Source organism: Anas acuta, chromosome 8 (assembly GCF_963932015.1).
Source record: "Anas acuta chromosome 8, bAnaAcu1.1, whole genome shotgun sequence".
Taxonomy (NCBI): Eukaryota; Metazoa; Chordata; class Aves; order Anseriformes; family Anatidae; genus Anas; species Anas acuta.
In genome coordinates, this window is record NC_088986.1 from 9,666,623 (window position 1) to 9,683,542 (window position 16,920).

General features: G+C 49.2%; 1 protein-coding gene across 3 annotated transcripts in view; it reads left to right on the forward strand.

Annotated features, from left to right (window-relative positions):
- The window catches only part of PIK3R3 (phosphoinositide-3-kinase regulatory subunit 3), a 58,078-nt gene that overhangs the window by 23,957 nt on the left and 17,201 nt on the right, over positions 1–16,920 (forward strand). Inside the window, exon 1 of one of the 3 annotated variants that reach the window (XM_068690823.1) lies at positions 847–1,625. The exons of the other annotated variants lie outside the window; for them this stretch is intronic. Within the exon in view, the coding sequence (XP_068546924.1) occupies positions 1,520–1,625 (106 nt within the window). The 5' untranslated portion in view covers positions 847–1,519. Of the gene's footprint in view, positions 1–846; positions 1,626–16,920 lie in introns of those variants that run through there. 3 annotated transcript variants of the gene reach the window in all.

The window sequence follows — 16,920 nt, forward strand, 5'->3', positions numbered from 1 at the left end:
GGATCCAAGCGTGCCTGGCCTTGCCAAAGGGATTTTCCCTCATTTTTGCCCCTTTGGCCGTCCTCTGGGGCTGCTCCACAGGGCCCAGGCTCCAGGAATAGACCCAAGACCCAGGACCCCAAGACTCCAGGACCCCAGGACCCAAGACCCCAAGACTCAGTACCCAAGATCCCAAGACCCCAGGACCCCAAGGCTCCCCCCGCAGCAGGGGGGGCAGCCCCGGTGCCGGTTCCGCGCCCCCCTCCCGCCGTTGCCGCGGAGCGCAGCCCGGCCCCGTCCTTGCCCCGAGCCCGCCCGCGCCCCCTTTGTCCCCCCGCTCCCCCTCAGCGCCCTTCTCCCTTTGTCCCGCTTAGTAACCGGGGCTGCCGGCCAATCAGCACCGAGCCGGCCGGCTTCTCCGCCAGCCGATTGGCCAGCCGGCCCTGAGCCCTCCGCCAATCGGCGCGCTCGCCGCTCGCTCAGACAAAGGCAGCAGCTCTGGCAACGGGGCCCTGCTCCCCCCCCTCCCTCCCCTCCCTCCCCTCCCTTCCCGCCCCTCGCGCGTGCTCCGCGGCAGCGGCCCCTTGGCGCCGGGCCAGCGGGGAGGGGGGGGGGGAGCGGGCGGTACCACCTCAGAGCATGGGGGGGGGGGAAGGGGAGAGAAGAGAGAACAGCGGGAAAAAATATAAAAGAGGATAAAGGGATATATATGCAGAGAGAGAGATTTAGCGAATGGTGTTTATTTTTAAAGGTGGGTTTCACGCAGAGAGGGAGGAGAGAGAAAAACCCACCCCTCTTTGGCGTAATGGACCCGCCCCGCCCCGCCCCCCTGAGGGCTGTGAGGGGAGGTGGGGGGGAGGGGCGGGGCATGGCGGCGGCCAAGAGGCGGCAGCGGCGGCCGGGCCCCCTCAGAGCCGCCTTAAAATGACGCCGAGCGGGGCCGGCGGCGGCGCGCACAGCCCGGGGCCGCTGCCCGCGACACCCGCCCGCAGCCGCCGGCCCCGCCAAGGGCTCTGAGGCGAAGCTGCCGCCGTTAGGGGCTCTCCCCCCCCCCCACACACACCCACCCACCCACCACACGCTCCGTTTTGGCCGTTTCCTCGTCGTTTTGTGTGTTTTTTGGGGGTTTTTTGGGCTGTTTTTGGCTCGCCGGCCGGCGGTTTTTTGAAAATCCCCCCGAAAAATGGCGAGGGGTGGGGGGCCGGGGAAGTGGCTGCTGTGTGGAAAGGTGGCTTTTTAAAGAGAAAAAAAGAGCTTTTTAAAGAGAAAAAAAGCGTTTTAAACAACAAAAAAGAAGCACTCTATTATATATATATATATATCTACCTATATATTATATATATATAGCACTACCTACTTCAGTTCCTGCAGGGCAGCTTCTCTGTGGCAATTTTTTTTTCTGAAGTGAAATTTTACGATTTTTTTTTTCCAAGGGGGTGTGATATCCTCAGAAGACTCCCCCCATTTCCTTATTTTTTTTATTTTTTTTTATTTTTAATTCTCCGACTCCCCGCGCCAGGCTGCAGCCCCTGGCGCCGCGATGTACAACACGGTGTGGGCTATGGAGCGCGATGACCCGGACTGGAGGGAGGTGATGATGCCCTACTCCACCGAGCTGATATTTTATATAGAGATGGACCCCCCAGGTAGGGAGCCGGGGCTGGCTGTGCGCGTCCCCCCGCCGCTGCCATCCCTTCCCCGTGCCCGGCGGAGGGGTGGTCTGCAGGGGGAGAGGACAACCAGGGGGGTTAAGCCATCTGTGAAGCCTGCTTGGACTCCTGGGTGACCCAAACCTGCTGGTTTTGGAGCAGAAGTGCTTGAATTTAACGCTGGGGTTTCGGGGGGCAGCAGCGGTTGGGGAGGTGGAGGAGCGCGGCAGGAGGAGGGCTGCGCCCAGCTCCTCTCTGAGCATCTTTTTGGCCAAAAAAAACCCAAGTGCCTTCTGTTTAAAGCGCCTATTCCAGCTCTATTCATCTCTGGAGCAGCGGTTTTATCAGCCTCTCCACCTGCATGCCTTTATGTGCCCGTAACGCCTTGATGGCAGTGGTTTGCCTCGCTCCGTTCAGGTTTGCTTTAACAGTTTCCCCAGCTCCTGAGACCCCCTTTCTCTCCAGCACGTTCAGTGTGTGTCGTCTCCGGGTTTTGTTCTTGCTGGGGAAGAGGCTGGGATACTTTCCTCCAGGCAGCGTTACTGCATAGCCTTTTATAACCTCCTCCAAGAGGTTTTGATGCAAGGTTGTTTCTTTTTCCTTGATTGCCCATGCTGGAAAGGGAGAAATGCATTGTGTGTTGCCTGCCTGAAGTTTTCAGCTGGGATAGAAAGTTTGCTTTGAGTCAGAGCGAGGGGAGGCTCGCGAGTGCAAGGAGAAGAGTTTGATTCTTTCTTTGGTAATGAATTAAAAAATGCCTGTATAAAAGGTGGTGAAACCGTATCTGTGCCTCTGAGAGTGTAACTGGCTGTGAGCAGTAAGGCAATGAAGGACCTTTATGTGCTCGGGTCTCATCTGTGTATTCAGGGTGTACAGCGAAATACGCACCCAAAATCCCAGCCTGTTGAGAAACTGATAGCAAATGAGCACTTGCAAGTGGTGTCTCCTGCGTAGCGTGTGCTGCTGGAGCTTCAAAAAGCGTTTCAGCCTGTGCTTGAATTGTGGCTTGTGTCTCAAAGTGGGGTTTAGTCTCTTTGTTTCAGCCCGGCGAGCTCTTATGTGGGCACTTTTATTAAAAAAGGGGAAAGGGGATCGTCATACGATTTTCTTGGATCCCAAGGACCTGTAGTCACTTCCTGCGGTAACTGTGATGCTTTCAGAGTTGGACAGGTCTCTGGGATACTCAGTCCTGGCCACTGCTCGTTAAATTCTTGCATAGCTGACACTGCCTATTTTTAGAAGCTTCTCCTGAAAGCGTGAAGTTCAGTCAAATCTGTTTGCTCGCCTCTCTGAATTTCAAAGAGTATCTTCTCTGTAAATACTTTTGATTTTTTTTACTATTTTTTTTTTTTTAACTATTTGCACAGTTAATATTTGTTTCAACTTGCGTTGAGCAAACAAAACAGAGCTGCACTGTAGGTGACTTTAAACAATTGGCATTGGGCTTTTTCAATTAAAAAAAAAAATTGAAAGCCAGGACTTGGTGTGAGGAGGCTGCTGGAAGGGATTGGCCTAGCTGGGCTGGTCAGGAAACAAATCTCAGTATTTCTGCAGAAAGTGCCCTATAGCTTTTGGAAGTTTACATTAAGGAGCAGTGCTTCTGTCACTAATAATATCAATATTTCCATCGTTGGAGCATTATTGTCAGGGATCAAGGCTCTGCATGTCCCAAACAGCAGCTAGTAAAAGGACTTAATGTTGCACACAGATCCCCCAAAGTGTTTGGCAACTTCATCCTTGATTTTCCTAAACGAGGAAAGTCAGAGGTGGAAATGATGCATGGGATGGTCCCCATGTGCATGTCCCGCTTTGGCAGAGCTGTAACTCCTAAACTGCAGGAGCCAAGGTGGGCTTTTTTTCCCTCTTGATAGGGTGGAAGAGCGTTTTCTGGTGTGGGATGATAGGTCATCCCCAAGGGGAGCGTGGAGGAATTTGGAGGGCTCAGATGCCGCATGCCTTGGGATAAACTCACTGCCTTTGCTCCCAGTAACAGGCGCAGCCCTGCCTGGCCTGCTTCCAAGGAAAATTGGTGAAGGTTTTTCGGTTCAGAAATCCCCTGCGTGGGGACTGGAGTTCCTGAGCAGCTGGACGGTGGCGATACGTTCCCGCACTGACTAACAATACGCGGTGAGCGTCCCCGCTGCCAGAGGAAGGCAGCGCGCTCTTTTGTTCCCAAGACTTGCGTGGAGAGTTCCCCGCTCGGTCTTGATGCTGCAGCACCGGGTGCTGGGAACCGAATGGCTCACGTGTGGCTGCTCGTGGTTATTTTAGTGGCTGAACTTCAGGCAGAAGACAAAAGCGAGGTGAGCGTAATGCGCGGTGTCACCTGTAACCTCCAAGGCAAGGGTGCGGGTACTGCTTCTTGTTAGGAGCCAGCAGAGCTTTAATTTGGCTTGGCAGGCTGTCTGAATACACCTTGGTGTTGCACAATAATAACGCAGGAATGAAGCCCCGGGATAGCAGGCAGGCTGGAGTGCTTCCTTCAGGCCTCATTGCATCTGCAGCAGCTTTTTGGTGTGCTCCGGCTCTCGCTCAGATGCTGTCGGTGTGAATGGATGCTCAGGGCAGCTCCTGAAGCACACCTGCTAAAAGCTAAAAAGCTAAACTTGCTCTGAAGTTTAAAGCTAACAATCAAATCAGTGCCTCTCCCACTCGGGAGTTCTCTCCAGCAGATGCAAGGTCAGGCAGCGAGCGATAGCGGTGTGGGCTGGTCCTGGAAGGCAGCTCAGCACCACACAGCCCCCAGCTCGCTCTCCCCGGGTAGGATGGGGGAGAAAGTCAGGTCAGCGAGAGGGGGGAAGCTTGTGGGTTGAGATCCAGAGGGTTTACCGGGTAATGCAAAAGCTGTGCGTGCAAGCAAAGCAAAATAAAGGATTATTTCACTTTCTCATTGGCAGGCAGATGTTCAGGCATTTCCAGGAAGGCAGGGCTCCATCTCAAGTGACAGCTCCTTGGGAGGACAGCCACCATCACTCCACGTGTCTCAGTTTTATTGCTGGGCACGGTGTCACGTAGTGGGGGACATCCCTGGGGTCAGCTGTCCTGGCTGCGTCCCTTCCCAGCCCCATGTGCACCCCCAGCCTACTGGCAGAGCAACACAATAAAAGCAGGAGCCGTTTTGGCTCTGTGCAAGCAGCAGCTACCACATCGGTGTGCTGTTAACACAGTTCTTCAGCACAAATCCCAAGCACAGTACTGCACAAGCTACTGTGAAGAAAATTGACAATCCCAGCCCAAAACAGTGCAGTACCCACCCCTTACTCTGAGCTGTTCACATCATGCATGAGGCCCTTGCTAGCTGCCAGCCTTCCCACCCTCTGACTTATACACAGACTCATTCCCTTGGTCCAAGGGTCACCCACATAAAATGCACATTAAAAATCCCCTGAGTTCCTTTACTCCATGACCTAGGCTCTGTCTGGGACGGTGGCCACCCAGGACAGAAGCAGTGTGCGTGGAGTTCCTGGGTGCCAGAGCCAGCTCACATGAAGTCACTGCTGCACTTGCACTGCTTCTTGTGAGTCTCAGCCTCTGGTGTCAGTGGTTCCTGCTGTAGCAATTCCTGTAACGTGCATCCTGGGCCGTGGTCACAGACTTTTTGGGATGTTCGTGCACCCACAGGGACTTGCCCACAGTCTCTCTGACTCGGGGTCACGCTGGCTTTCCAGCCTGGCCAGCTGTCAGCCCAGGTGCCTGGCCATCGCTGTTATCAAAGCGTTCCCAGCACAGCAGGGGGAGATGATAAAGACTACAGCAGAAGCAGAAAGCAGCTCCTAACAAGCACTGGGCTCTCGGATGCAGTAAGGAAGCGAGCCCTGCGGCAAGCACAAGAGCCTGCCAATTAATAGCTAAACAGAGATAACATCTATAAACTCCGTCTAGCGCACTCCAATTGAACCTGTCATTATCTCAAACCCTTTGAGCCCTACGTTGGGTGCCAAGAAGGATTCGCTCGCGCTCTGCCAGGGTGGGATGGGGGAGCGAATCCAGAAGGTTAGAAAACTCGTGGGTTGGGATAAAGGCAGTTTAAGAAGGGAAGCAAAAGCCGTGGCTGTGAGCAAAGAAAAACAGGGACTGTGCACAATCAGAGAATACCTTGAGTTGGAAAGCACCCGTGAGGATTATCTAACCCAACTCCTGACTCCACGGAGGGCAACCTGAGAGTTAAACCACGCATCTAAGAGCATTGTCTCGTGCTCTGTGAAACCACACGGCTTGGGGCCGTGACCGCTTCCCTGGGGAACCTGTCCCCGTGCCTGCCCCCTCGGCGATCGTTCAGCCTCAGCTTCCCATCAGCAGGCAGATGTCCGGCCGCTTCCAGGAAGGCAGAGCTGATGGAGCACGAGGAGCAGTTCCCAGGGAAGACAAACACCATAAGCCAACGTCCCCCAGCTTTATTGCTGAGCACGGCGTCCCGTGGAACATCCCTGTGGTCAGCCAGGGCCAGCTTTCCGCTGCGTCCCCTCCCGGCTTCCTGCACACCCCGGCCTCCTCCCGGCAGGGCGGCGTGAGAAGAGGAAGAGACCTTGACACCGTGCGAGGGCTGGTCAGCAGCAGCCAGCACATCGGGGCGTTAATCAGCGCTGGTTTTCATCACGAGCTCAAAACAGAGCACCAGAGGAGCTACTAGGAAGAAAATTAACTCTGTCCCAGCCAAAAGCTCTGCAGACTGTGCTTTCAATCCATCCTAAACACAGCAGCGGGGCAGGTTCCTACAAAGAGGAGTGGGACTGCAGAGCCACGTCTGTCAGCCCTGCAAATGTGCCTTAGTGAGAAGAGCACTGACAACCAGCAGGGGCAATCAGGTGTCCTTAGAAGTGCCTAATACTTCTGCTTGTGCATCTTCTGGTATAATAAAAAGCATCACTGATAGTAGGTAGGATCTACACATAGGCAGCTAAATAATTTCCAGTGTCCACAATAAAAATAAGATCCACAGCTTGCAGGTAGCTAACGTAGCTGCTGAACTTTCTAATCAGGATTCCTTTAAAATATTGTGGCCAGAACAGCATCACAGGCTGGCATTAGGAAACTGACAGTCAGTGGCTCGTTCCCATGTTTGTTCTTGCTGTGGGACTTGTTGTCTGAAAAGACAAGGAAATGGGTTACTGGATTGAGTTTATTTTCTTGTTACGACATCTGTTCAGGTCTGCAAAAAGTTGTTGCTGCCAGAAGTTAAGTTTTGGAGCAGAGAATTGAGTGCCAAAGCTACCAGAGTACCTAAAGCATCACTACCTAATTAGCAGGACTAAATCATGCCTTTCCCTTTCCCTCTGTAGATCCGGGGTGTATTATCAGTTGCTTTGATGACAAAATGTGTAATCACTGAATACGTTTTGTCACAGTTGGATGAAAATCAGTGCGAGTGTTCCACGGGGATTTCAGATAGAGATGTCGGCAAGGATACTTGGCTCAACTACAAATTAGAGGTTAGTTTCGTTTGTGTGGATTATGGAGAGAACCACAAGTTCAGAGTAGGCTCACTAATGCCGCATGGGCTCTGTCTGTCTGCGAGCAGGTAAGAGAAGAAGTGTTTGTCCTGAAGCTGTAGGAGAACTGCCTTGCTGAGGGCTCTTGGGCCAAGTGTGGCTGACTGCGTTTATAACTTGACTCAGCTGGCTTTTTCAAGAGTATCACTCTTCCCTGTCTCCTGTTACAGCTGTAACAATGCTGTTATTACAAAATCTTTTAATAATCAAGGTGGGGAGAGGGCAAGAATAATCTCCAGGCTGCTTAGGTTCATCTGCTTTGCAAAAGCAGCACTGCCATTGTATGAGTGAGACGAGCATTCAAGGGAGAGCAAGTATTTATTCCTCATAGTTCCTATTTTCTTCTCCTATGTAATTTGACAACCCTTGTTTTAGGGGCCCGATACTGTAATGGTAATTTGGAAAACACAGGGCTCTGACCTGAGGGGCAGTGTTAGCGTGGCTCTGAGTGGTGCTGTGTCGTTATCGATGTCAGAGCAGAAACCAAACGTGGCTTCTCGGCTTGGGCTGGTGGCAGGCAGCAGCCAGCTGCAGGTAATACAGCACATCTACGCCTCGCTGGTTCTCCAGTGGGAGAACAGATGCAGATTTTAATAGCATTGTCAGTATTGTCCTTCAGCTTATCCGAGCTGACTCCAGAAGCTTATCAAAGAGAAGTTCTGCTCTCACACGTCTTGAAAATGGGAGTAGTTCTGCGAGGCGTGCCATCAACACCGCAGCGCCCCAGCAGCAGCTGCTTTCGCTGCAAACTGAAGTCCTGCTGAAGGTCAGGCTTCTGAGAGCATGGATGCTGGAGGATGAGTTGCCTTGTTGCAGAAAAGGGAGTCTATGGCGACTGTTTTGGGGTAGCAGAAGGAACAAATAAAGTTCAGTCACATCCTGGAGATCCTGGGAAAGGGTTTGAAAGAGTCTCTGAGCTCCTGTAGGGAAAGTGACATGAAATGCACAGATCCCATTTTTGTTATACCTAAACTTCTCTGCTGGCCCTTTCATTTTATGACTGCCATAACCATATTTAATTTCTGATTGCATTTTCAGGCTTGCTTTTACATTCTTTACTTTTCATATTGATGGCTCTAACTGTTAAAGAATATCACTCATCAGCTTTCAGTTAAATATAAAAATGCAAAAAATAACGTCATTAATAAAAATGAAATGATTCCTTGCTTGGGATGGTAGAGAACCTGCCTGTAAAGGCTGACATTTTGTTTATCAGTTGGCTTTCAGATGATATAGGAATGGTTGGGGAGGGGAAGGTTACTGAAGGGGGTTGTTTGACTGCGTCTTCTGGAAAGTTGTAGATTGATGCAAACTAAAAAATGGAAGAATGTTCTGAGAAGAAACGAAGCTTTTCACGACTTGTTTGAAAGCCAGACCTGCTCTAGTCCCAGCAAACGTTATTTCTGCATTGTTCTGAACAATCCTGTATCTCATTACGAAGCCTGACAGGAGTTAATCGCCGTGGTGCTTCCTTCGAGCTCACCTGCTTAAAAGGAGAAGGCTCTTCTTGGAGTTTCCTTCGGGGAACATCATTTTCCCAAGCAGCAGAGTCGAATTCTGTCTTCCCATTGCCTGCGTGATATCTTATTCTAGAACGAAGCCATTCAGGCTTATCTTTGCTCTACAGCTTGGGAAAATGGAGCGGGATAGTTGGTCGTACACATCTGTGCCCTTACTGGAAGCAGTGGGGTGCCTCACAGCACCGCACGCTGGCTCCTCGCTGAGGCACCTCTTGGGCACAGCGCTGGAAGTAGCAGCATAAAGAAAACTTCTCTCAGCATCTCCCCGTAAACGTTAAAGGTTAGGTTTTGTTACTGTCAAAAAGGCCGTGTCTGTGTTGGAACAGGTCGCCCTACAACTCGGGGTCCATGAGGGCAATCGGTGTGCTCCAGCTGCATTTTTTGGAAACTCGTTTCTGTAAAGTAGGTTGCTGAGTAATGCTTAAAGAGCGGGCTCTGCTTGTGTTCTAAGTGCCCCTATGGAAATGAGTCAGATTTTCTTTTTTCTTCTGCTTTTTATCTCATTTCTTCTGACAGGTTAAAATCTGCACAATAGCCAAGTAAGCAAGAACTCCTTTCTCCACATAATCTAAACTACAGCGCAGGAGCCGGTGCCAGGTCCCCAAACAATGTGAGCGGATGTTACCTCTTCTAAAGAGACCGTTCCGATTGTCCTTCAGTTTTGCTGTGCCCTCCACCCCACAGACAAAGGTTTTGCAGTGCTTTAGTGAATATCTTCCAGTGCTTTAAGTTCCTCCAGTGCACTTCTGCCGAGAAGTGGCTGCATACAGGGAGCTTAGAAAAATCCATCCCGTTCAAAAGAAGCAAAGACCAAGCCATTCCTCTTGTGGCCCTTTCCAGGAGGACCCCAGCTGCCCTGCTGGACATCCACCAGCTGTCTGGGCAGTCCTGGTGCCAAAGCCCTGTGTGCTCCCAAGCTATGCTGTGGCTGATCAGGATCCCGGTTCTTCTCTGGCTTCGAGTCCAGCAGCACACCCGAGCTGGCTACTTTCCATCCAGCGCTCCTTTTGAAAGAGGAGCCGAAATACTTCAAATACTTCAACCTGTGACTGCTTCCAGCGTTCGCCCGGTTTTCATGAACTGGAAAAATGTTATTTTAATGATAGTTCGTGTGTATGTTATTGCTTCTAAAATCAGATACCTCTCTAGCTGACACATGGTTATTTAGGAAAGGCTTGAAAAACGCCGTGTTTCTCAGCACAGAAACTTGTGGGTTTGGACAAATCAAAGCCATCAATCTGTATTCCCTTCGTCTGTTTGTTCTTTTCACTACAGAGTAACTTCAGCTTTGGGTTGGCATCACTTTGGGGCTCTAGTACTTCAGGTCAGGTTTCTCCTTCAAAGCATAAACTTCCTGTTTCCTCCTGCTAGCTACCACTCGCTCTCTGTTACTTTCCACATCTTCCCCATGAAAGGAAAAATCCACAGGAGCCTTTTTTTTTTTAATTTTTTTTTCTTTCCCTAACCTTACCTCAAGTTTTAGCCTCTGTAGTCCCTAAAATGCAATGTTACATCTGATCATCTTTGCTTTTGGAGGAATTTTTTCCTTCCTTTCATCCAACCCTTAAAAAAAATAAATAAAAAGAGCTGCTGCTCTGGAGAAAATTGTTATAACAAAGAAACACAGGCCTTGAGCGTGGGCAATAAGACTTAGACTCCGTCACCTGCCCCAGGAAAATATTTTAAAGGTGAGATGACGAGAAGTTCATTGACGTACAGTGTATGTAAATTCCGTTGTCTGTTGCAGCCGGAATCCATACATTGCAATTAAATTTCCAAGGTTGTCAGTGCTGGTGCTGCATCATCCCGTGGAGTTATAGGAATCTAGATTGTTGGCCCTCTGGGGAACTACTCCCAAGCGTCAAATTAGTAGGCTGCATTTTGTGTCATCTTCACTGATTCACCTCCTGTCTCCTCAACAGTCTCTTGAAGGCTTTAAGGAAGCGTGAATCCATGAGATGAATGCTTCAACCTTTCTGTTGAGCAGGGTGTGGTACAGTCTCATTGATCCGTTTGGGGAGAAGGCAAGAAGTCAGGCTGCTGCTGTAGAAGGGATTTCATTAAAATATCCTGAAGATCACGGTGCAGTTGTATGAGGTGGTTGAATCAAGTGTGAGCAGCGATTGAGATCTGAGCCCTGCTGGGCAGGGATGGCAGCTCCATGCCTTCCCTGAGGCTCAGCTTCTGCTGAGGGCCCTGCACAGCACTCCATGGGCTGGGACTTCTGCCTTGATGCAAGTTCCTTAGGGAACAAGGTTCTTAGAAAAAAAAAAAAAATGATGGTGGTGTTGAAACCTCTCTGTTTTGGTAACTACAGAAAATAGTTTGACAGATGGCAAGGACAGGTACTGAATGAGAAACATTTTTACATACTGCTGTCAAAGATCTAAGCTAGTGGTAAAGTGAAAAAAAAGGCTGCTCAGAGCAGCAAGAGTCACATGTATTTACAGCTGTATTATTATTATTTTAAGGAGGCTCATGTGCAGCTAACTTCTCACTAGCACCAAATTATTTCTGTTCTCCAATGAGAACCAATTTCTCCCCTTGGAGCTGCCATCTGGATAGATGAATGGTCTTTGAAGTCGCTGGGGATAACAGCCCCAGCCTTGTCTTTCATGTGAGGTGACGTTTTCTGTGGGCTTTGGTAGGCCTCCTAGCCGTAGTGTGGCAACACAGGGCAACCTCATTGTCCATCGGCCACCACGAAAGGCTAGGTCTTCGTTCTCTGTCCCTGTAGGTCTATGCTTATGCAAAAATACTCTCCTTTCCTTATTCTTACCCAAAATCTATCTGGATAGAGTGACCAAAGAGTATTTTAATAGCTATTTGAAGGCCCTACCTGTGGAAGGATAGAAAACATGCCATGGTGTTTCATCTGTGAAGACGGATGAGGAACTGCTTTAGTTCAGAAGCAATGAGGAGGATTTACTTGCTGCTTCATTTTCTATCCACTTTCCTACTGTAGTCTTCTAGATCTGACATTGGATACTATGAAGTACAGTTGTTTCTATCAAACATTGCAGATTTATAGCGCTAACTATGCTTGCTAAGGTAAAGAAGGCTTGTCCTTTTCATCCTCCTCATGTCGACTTTGGGACAGTCGTCTCAGCCCTGTTGGTTGTGGAAGTCCTGCCACTGCTGGAGCTTTGCAGCTGTTACGCAATGGTTTGGGTTGAAAAGCAATCCATTTTTTCATTGGACAGTGAAAATAATCAGGAAGTTGGGGCGTTTTTGGCATTGCAACTTCATGCAAAGGGTTGAATGAAAGGGAAATGCTGTGCTACTTTATAATAGAGAAGCCAAAGATCCCAAAATTATTTATCAGACAGCGAGCATCCTCCATTTCTTCCATGTGAGCAATGATAGGTGCTTATAAAATGCCAGGAGATAATCCTGAGCTTGAGCCAGCCTCCTTTCCTTCACACCCCCTTGGTGTTTGCCATTCTGCAGGTGTCCCGTACCGGGTAATCTTTAACCTGTGCAGTAGCTGCGGATCCTCACGACGAACCAAGAGTACCAGAAGTTTGGCAGGCTGTGTGGAGGAGAAACCGTGGTTGGGAGGTGTGGGAGAGAACTGGATAGCTGGGGAGTTTTCAAACAAAACAGATCTTTATCAAAAAAGCCAATTAATCAAAACTGAAATATTTCTTAAAGGTGTTGGTTTTTATGAAAGTTCACAGAAACACAAGCAAAGCTATAATGGGAGTGTTTTTGTTGGAAACCTGCCTGGCTTTCTGCCAACTCGTCTGCTGTTTTCTGTAATGAGATATTGAAAGACTTCAGTTCTCTGAATATGTTTTAGTCTCTGGCGTCCTGCCTGTTTTGGGGGAGTAGAGCAAAAAATGCGAGCGTGCATGAGGTTCTGTGGCCAGCAGTAATGTGATCGAGTAGCTTCCTTCTCCATCCCTTGAGGAGTTTCCAGTGCGTGGTAGCTGCCCTTTGGGGAAGGGCAGCTTGGAAGGACACCGGGCTTGGAAAAAAAGGGGTCTTGGCAGGAGAACTGACAGGCGGGGATGTGCAGCTGCCGAGATAAGGTACCTGTCAGCGGTGGAGGCTGAGCTGCTGTCAGCAGGTGCGCGTGGTTCTCCTCTTTGTCAGCTGGAAATCTCAACAAAAGCCCAGTGCCGTCCTCTTGCTTGCGCTCAGAGTACACAATTTCACTGAAGTGAGGTGCAAAAACACCTTTGTTCAGTGTTTCCTTTTATTCTCGAGTTGTAACTGGCTTGAGGGGACCTTGTGTTACAGTGGCGAGTACAGGACTGCTGGGGGAGAGGAAGATTTTGAGTCTTTGCCTTGGAAGTGTTGGAGAAATTGAGTAAGACTAAAGAGAAAGGTTAAAGATTGGGGGGATTTTTACTTAAAAAATAATAAATGCATTAAAAAGCCGGCCTTCATTTCACTCCAAGTCCTCATCTATCCCTCCAAAGGGAAATCTTTGTCCTTGAGGACTATGTCATTAAAATGTTAGCTGGTCTAACCATGGATTACTTGCACGTTTCCATAGTAATGACACTTTCCAGAGCTTTATATTACGGTCTGTAGGGTATTTACTGTATGTCAGCCTTTCTGAAACCCGGTACCTGTCTTAAAAATCCTCTGATCTGTTACCTGCTTGTCACAATGTGGAGGGAGAGCAGATTGAACACTTCAGAAAGAAGGTTACTAAACAATCTGGTGGAAGTGCTGAGTGACTTAAAATTGACTATATCACAGTGCTTGATGGTTGTGGTTATTTGTAACGCTAAGATGGAGTTAATCCTGCGTTTAAACCTGCTGAGCTTTCACTTATCTGGCCCGCAGCCCTTGGAAAATACTAGAAGAAAAGAGTTAAGTTATGGAGACATGCTTAGACTAAGTGGCATCTGTCTTAAAACTGCGGATGAGAGTTTAATTAACTGGCAGGTTTATCTCGTACACAAATACTGCCTGACTCGCTGCTGTTTGGGATGTAGCACTTGGAGACCCCAGGCATTCTTGCTTTTCATTCCTCCTGACTTAGTGCCATTGAAAACGCACACACAGGGCTCGGTGGCTCTTCAATCATGCACGCTTGTGAGGTTTTTGATTAAAAGCCTAACTGGGAAAAGTCCATATATTGTGGAAGTCACAGTGTACTTCGCTGAAGTTAAATTTGGGATCGGTGCAGCCTGTTGGTGTAGCCTTAATTTAAAAAATAAAAATCTGCCAGCGCTAAACTTCAGGCGCTTGCCAGCTCCCTTTGTTGCCTCGGTGTTGGAGGTGGTTTACATATCGGGGAGTCGTGTCTGTTAAACCTTGAGTAGCCTTTTTTTTTTATGAAAAAAAGCAATTCTGTGCAGCCAAGAAAACATGACAAACATTCCCTGAGCAAGGCCCAGCGGCTCGGCCTGGCTCCCTGAGGAGCTGCAGGGCCAAAGCTGCCTGAGGAGCGGGCCCTGCCTCCAGCCAGCTTGCTCCTTTCCCCCTTTTCAGTCACGCTGATGTGGGATTGGGATTTAGCTCGAGCTAGGCTGCTCAGGGAAGCTGGAGAGGGCTAAAGAAAGCAAGCCCAGAGGTGGTGGCTCGCACACAGAGGCCCTGTCATGGCACCAGCCCTTGGGATCACCCTGAGGCGCTGCAGGTGTCCCTGTGGCCTTTGGGGTTTGGGAAGGTCCCTGTGGTAAAGCCTTCCCCAAGTCATGGGTGAGGGCGGGATGTTTGTGTTTCTGGAGCTCACAGTCAGTTCTTTAATGGAACAAATAGCCCCATTGTGCTGGTAATCACTTCAGGTCAGCCTTCTTTCTCTCCCAAAAGAAAGGAGAACCACCAGGAGAGCTGGCTCTGATTGCGGCTCCTTTGGAGATGTGTTGGGATTGTGCCTGCGACTAGATCACAGTTGGACCCGGCGACAGGGAAAGGAACAGGGCTGCTCTCAGAAGCATTTCTGTTGACTTCAGGCCAGCCTTCTTTATTGTAGGATTTTTAGCTCTCTGATGTGCATCACGCAAAGTACATCAAACTGCATTTTTTAAATTTAAATCAAAATATGGAAGACTCTTTAAGGCTCTTCGTCATTTCTCACAGAAACATGTTGGGATTTCTCCTAGCAGGGATGTGCACATGTCAGAAACACTGAAACGAATGGGCACGTTAGCTTACTGGGCAAGGCAATAAAGGGCCTGCCTCTGTAGCCAGGAGAGGAAAAAACCTATTGCTATTCTAAGAGCTCAAAGTACTGAAAGTAAAGAATGATATCCACGGCTCTCTGGAAACTGAGTATCCACCTTTTGTATTTTTAAAATGTGCAAGCTATTAAAAGCATTTTTTAAAAGTCTATTGTGAAAAGGAGACTGGCTTCCATGAGTCAGGTTTTACAGGAACTGGTCCAAGCCTTGTTCTTCTCCCTGAAGAATTTCCTTCCAGTTTCCTCTGCAGAATAGGGTTCTGCAGGCAGCTGTGGTATCGAGAACTGATACCCACCTATTAAGGAAAAGAAGACCCGCCTGTAGTGAGGACACTTGGTGAAATGTCTAGTGCTCTGTGTCCATACACCAAGCTCTTGTTCCTTACCTTTCTGGTCCTTGTTAGTTTGCTGTTCTGTGCCTGGTGCTTTGGAGCGAGCCCTAACAAAGCTGCTAAATAATTCCACAGTGCATAAAGGAGCAAGACTTAATCTTACAAGAAGGGCTAGAGAAGTATTCAAGTACCTCAGAGAATACTTGAAAGCCTCTTCTGGAAAGCTCCTATTACCAGCGTAAAACAGGCTCTTACACAGTAAAATACCTTGAGATTTTTGGTCCAAGCCTTAATTTGCAAGACCCAGTGAAATCATTGCTGGTGCTGGTATCATTTTAAAGAACTCTCTACATGGTTGTGTGCTTTATATATATATAATTTTTCATGTATTTGCTGGTGATTCAGAATCTACAAAAGATTCTGGAGTAAATAAACATCTGAAGGTTTTGTAACTCGGATTTATTACTGTTTGCAGATAGTGGTGATACGCAGAACGACTGCTTGTCTTACTGCTTGCTTAGAGAGTGTAGAGCAGCAAACCCCAAAAGCGAGGTGGGGAGGAGGGAGGACTTGAAGACCCTTTGGATTCAGGAGCTGTGAGTAGGGGAGATGGAGCAACGCAGGGCTCCGTCAGTAAAATTGCATGTCCAGGCTGAGAGCTTGAAGCAAAGGAGGGTGAGACCCGTCTCCTGCTCTCAATGGCACTTTATCCGAGCGCTTCGTGCTGCACAAACAACTGCAGTGGTTGAGCTGGGAGTAAACGAAGCCTCCCGACCAGGAAGCGACTTCACTGGATCCGAAGGTTTTCACCTTCCTTTTATAACAAGCCCAGTTATTGCCTCACTAGATCTGTGCACACCTGAAAGCTCCCAGCTCGCCCCATAAAAGGAACCTGTATGCTGGGCTGCACTGCCCCGCACCGCAGCATGAATGCTGCTATCTGAATCAGGTGTTTGGTCAGCAGCCCCAGGGTGCAAATGTCTGGGTCAAGGTTCAGATTTAGTTTAGATTGGCTCGATTAAAGTATCTCCTGGTTTGTCTGAGAACAGTGAAGTTACTGTGCTGGATATTCAAGATGAAATGGCATTTGGAGCTGCAGTTGAAGCGGTGTTTTCTCTTCTTTAATGTGGGAGGTGTGGCCGGGAGGTGAGCAGATGGCTGGTGCCAAGCAGCACACCTCTCGGTGCTAAGCACTGGGGCCGGGGATGAAACTCTTCTTTCTACTCGTTTTATTTGTGTTTCTGCTCGTACGCCGGGGTTGCGTGCACCTGAAGGGTGGCTCTTGTCAGTGCACATCGGCCCTGCTGGTGGCTGTGGGGCTGGGGGCACAGATGCTCAGCATCTCATGTGGAACGTGTTGGCAGATCTCTGAGGAGCTGCTTGCTGCCTCTGAATTCAGATGCTACCTGTCCCTGCAAAACACTCGGCTTGTCCCCTGAAATGCCTCAAAAATGCTTAGGTTCAGTGGCGGCATTGGGAAGAGACCCTCAGCCTCTGCAGAGCAGAGGAGAGCACTCGAGATACCTTCCCTGAAGAAAAGAGCGTAATGCGTTTGTGCTGCCAGACACGTCTCTGCCGACACAGCAGCGTGCCTCTGGCTGCTGAAATAATCCTGCTACGGGACTTAGGATCGTGATAAAGTTGTTTGCATAGCTGCAAAAATTGACCATGGGTTGCATGGGTCTCAGATAGGGGAATTCCAGGCAGGAATGCACTGGGCCTACACCGGGGGATTTGTAGCACCCTCTTTCCTGCGTGAAACATTTCCCCTGTGTAAGGAGGTACTGCCACTAACAATGGGCTGATGTC